The sequence below is a fragment of the Gavialis gangeticus genome, unplaced genomic scaffold (assembly GCF_001723915.1).
Source record: "Gavialis gangeticus isolate Ggan-Ray unplaced genomic scaffold, GavGan_comp1, whole genome shotgun sequence".
Classification (NCBI taxonomy): domain Eukaryota; kingdom Metazoa; phylum Chordata; order Crocodylia; family Gavialidae; genus Gavialis; species Gavialis gangeticus.
The window spans coordinates 29813156-29817295 of NW_017729006.1; the positions used below are offsets into that span (position 1 = coordinate 29813156).

At 48.6% G+C, this 4140-nt stretch overlaps 1 protein-coding gene across 1 annotated transcript in view; it reads right to left on the reverse strand.

The window, feature by feature from the left end:
* SFRP4 (secreted frizzled related protein 4) overlaps positions 1 to 4140 on the reverse strand; it is a 16171-nt gene that overhangs the window by 11816 nt on the left and 215 nt on the right. Inside the window, exons 1-3 of the mRNA XM_019509065.1 lie at positions 3769 to 4140; positions 1958 to 2038; positions 1792 to 1857 (exon numbers count right to left, since the gene is read on the reverse strand). The exon at positions 3769 to 4140 is cut by the window's right edge and continues 215 nt beyond it. Coding sequence (XP_019364610.1) covers positions 1792 to 1857; positions 1958 to 2038; positions 3769 to 4140 — 519 coding nt within the window. The remainder of the gene's footprint in view (positions 1 to 1791; positions 1858 to 1957; positions 2039 to 3768) is intronic.

Here is a 4140-nt window from a genome sequence, read left to right on the forward strand (position 1 = left end):
GCAGGCCCTACGAGGAGAGGCTACGGGACCTGAACCTGTTCAGCCTCCAAAAGAGAAGGCTGAGGGGGGATCTTGTGGCCTGTTATAAACAAGTCAGGGGGGATCAGCAGGCATTGGGGGAGTCACTGTTCCCTCAAGCACTGCCAGGAGTGACCAGGAATAACAGTCACAAGCTGGTAGAGGGTAGGTTTAGGTTAGACATCAGGAGGCGCTATTTCATGGTCAGGGCGGCTAGGGTCTGGAACCAACTTCCAAGAGAAGTGGTGCTGGCTCCTACCCTGGGGGTCTTTAAGAGGAGGCTAGATGAACACCTTGCTGGGGTCGTTTGACCCCAGTGCTCTTCCTGCCATGGCAGGGGGGCGGACTAGATGATCTGCTAAGGACCCTTCCGACCCTAGAAACTATGAAACTATGAGAAATCCACTGTTGATTTTACGGACTTTATTATTAGAAGGTAAAAAATATAAATAGTTTTTCTTACTCACTTGTGTTTAGAAATTATTTTGAGAGATCAAAACATGTATATTTTCTCTGTGTCATGCAATGTATAATTAAAGTCATGAGCCAGGTCCTCAGCTGGTAAAAACTGTTACAGCAACATTGACTTTAAATGATCTCTAGCAACTGACACAACTTGAGTATCTGATCATATGATTGTAATGGCTAGCATGCAAAATATAGTAAATTTTATGATGACTGAAAATAAGTCTATGACTTAATTTGTGAGTAAATAACAAAGTTGCTTTTCTAGCTTTCCTTGCCTCTTCACTTTCATTCCTTTCATATAAACTCTTTTCAGCTGGTTGGAACTGCAAAATTGTATTTACATGGCCAAAAAAGATTCCAGTTTCCCTGACAAGGAAAAATAAACACGGCCATCCTCAAAGTCTCCAGCTATTTTGTGCATCTAAATATATTAATCACCTCAGGTAAATTTGTTAATATATTAACAGATTTTTTTTCCTCTCAATTCTTCTAAACAATCTCGTTGTCCCACTAAATTGTATTTTATTATAGAAACACTGCACCACCCTGGTGAGTTTTAATGACTGAAAAGCTCTAGAGATTTGCTATTTGCTATTTTAAGGAAAACAAAGTGAGATGTTTCCAAGGAAAACAATTTTTTATAGTCTCAAAGAATGTGTGTGTTTATGATTAATTTATTGGTTTGCTACAACTGATAGACCCGCTTCTTTTCATTTTAAATTATTTGCCCTCATAATGCAATAATACCAAACACAGCAGCTGAAAAAAAAAACTGTAAGAACATAAGAATTGCCATTTACTGGGCCAGACCATAGGTCCATCTTGCCCAGTATCCTATGTCATAGTAGCAGACTGGATACGAAAAGGGAGAGTGAACTGGGTAGGACTGGGGTGTGTTTTTTCACTGCTCCTTTCTCCCTTGTAGCTTCCAGCATTTTAAGGTCTAGGAAATTCTGATTCAGAGGCTGTATCCATAACTCCCACGTTCAATAGCTACTAACGCCCCTTTCCTCCAAGAATTTGTCCAGTCTCATTCTGAATCTGGCTAAACTGCCAGCTTCCACAATATTTGGTGGCAATGAGTTCCATGCTTTAATGAGTTCACACGCTGTGTGAAAAAGAACTTCCTTTTGTTAGCCTGAAACATACACCTACTAGTTTCATGCTATGACCCCCTAGTTCTTGTATTGTGCGAGAGAATATATAATAAATCCCTATTTATTTTAAACTCTTATCATGCCTTACCCCCTCCCCACCTCAAACCCCCTCAAGGAAACTTTGACATGATTTCCCTGCTGCACTTACTGTAGCTGTAGTTCTTGGTCAGGTATGTTGCTAGGGTTGGCTTTATCTTTTTGCATTTGCAGCGATCTTTAAACAAACAGGAAAAAAAGCATAGGGAAAATGTGAATTGACACTATGTCAAGCATAGGATTTTTTTAAGGGAGTGATAAATCAGTAGGAGACGCACCATGGTTTACATTCTTGCAGTCAAATTCTTGAGGTCTTTCTTGGACCATCACATCCTGAGTAAAATCCATCCACTTCACATCTGAAAACACAAGATAAAAACTGCACTCAAGCCATGCCAAGAACCCAGCACATGACAACAAAGGAAAGCCCCATTGTGAATAAACAGATTAAAATAATTTTTGAAAGTTGTGCAGGTACTTTAGATAAGGATGATCTGTCCTTGAGCTGAGGATTGGACTAGATGACCACCTCCTGAGGTTCCTTCCAGTCTTATTTTTCTATGATTCTATGAAAAAGAAACCCGCAGGGGCATCCTACTTAGCTTCTACAATAGTCATCTCCTGCAATCAGCCTGCTGGCTCCATCATCCCTGGAAGCGCTTGTCTGCGGGAGGTCTGCTTGCCCTAACAGCCCTTGAAGCTGCATCAAGTGATGCCGACAGGGCTTCAGCAGGGGACTACCAGTGGGTCCCTAGAAGCTGCATTAAGTGGGCAGTGATGCTGGCAGGAGTTCAGCTAGGGTTTCATGGACATAAGGCATGCTTGGCCTCACCACGCTGCCAGCTTGACCCTAGCTGCCATCTTCCAGGCTAGTAAGAAGCACTGGGAGAGGGCAGCTCTTCTCCCTGATCTGCTTCTTGGGGCCCTACCAAGGGAAAGCCGATGGCCCTTTACCTGGCTGGATTTGTCTCGGAGTTTCGGAGATGTCTGGAAGAAGAGCCAGATCAGCATTTCTCAACCCGTGGGTTGTGACCCGAAAGTAGGTCCCAAGAATATATGAAAGGGTTGTGAATAAACTTTTAAAATGGATTAACAAACTTTAAAAGTGGATTCGCCTTGAAAGGAGAAAAATGTGTGGCTTTCCCTTTGCAGGCTGGCAGAGTTCCCCTCAGTGCTGTAGCAACGAAGTTTGGTACCCAGGGCAAAGCCTGAAGTGGCAGCCTACCCTCAGCCCATTCACAGATCCACGGGGCACATGCTGCCCCCCCCCCCCCATGCTTGCTCAGGAATTAATGCAGAGGCGGGAACTGCCCTTCCCGTTTCCACATCTCCCCAAATGAGCCGCTCGCGGCTGTGTCCTGTCCCAGCTGAGCAGCACCTGTTGGCGTCCTTTTGTTTTGGCTTGCCCCTAGGGTGGCCATCATAGAGGACATTTACATTTTCTGCTACTCTGTCCTCTATCAGGGCCAGCCCATCCTATACTGTGAAACCTACGGCCGCAGGGGGCTCCAGAGCTAAGGGGCCCCCTGCGTCCGGCCGCTCACCATCCCTCTCCCTGCCTCCCCCGCCTCTGCCGGCAGCTTCTTTGGGGTAGGGGCCCAAAACTTTCTTGCAGGGGGCCCCGAAAAATTGTGGGCCGGCCCTGTTCTCTATTGATACAAAACCCAGCGCCTGTATGTCCTCTATTTTTATCTTGAAGAGACACTGTGAATTTTCACTTGAAGAGAAAAGTAGAAAACATAAAGGTGCCGGGTTTTGTCTCAGTAGAGGACAGAGGACAAGCGGACAGCACAGGAAAAGTGCAATGTGGGAACAGGAGAGGTGTAACATGGCCAAGCGCCCTGTGGTCGCCACCCTACTCGCCCCCTTCGCTACCGCACTGGTTCCCCCACGCTGGGAGGCTGGAGTGAGGGGACTGGGCACTGATGTGACCAAGTGGGACCTGGTACAAAAAAGGCTGGCAAGCGGGCGAAGCTGCGCCCCAGGAGAGCGGCTGTGCCAGCGCTGGCTGTGTGAGGGGAGAGGTCCTCCTGCCGGCTGAGCCGGGGCGCTGCCCCAGCGCCATGCCCGCGCCCCCGCCCCGCCTCACCCGCCGGCAGGTCCGTGACGATGGCCTCGGGGGAGATGCACACGCCGCGGTCGTACACGGGCAGGTCCTCGCAGGCCAGGCTCTCGGGCCAGCTGTGGTTGTAGCGCTTCATGAGCGGCTCGCAGCCGTCGCGGGCGCGCTGGCACACGGACTTGCAGGGCTTGATGGGGTCGTAGAGGAACTCCAGCGTGCAGATGGGCGCGTACATGGCGCAGAGGAAGAAGCGGAGCACGGGGCTGCAGCCGGTGGCCACCAGCTCCTCGTACTGCTCGCTGGCCAGGACGGCGTTCTCCTGCGTGCTGTGGTGCAGGTGGTTGGGCATCCGCGTGATGTTCCAGGGCATGGCCCGGCACATGGGGATGCGCACGGCCT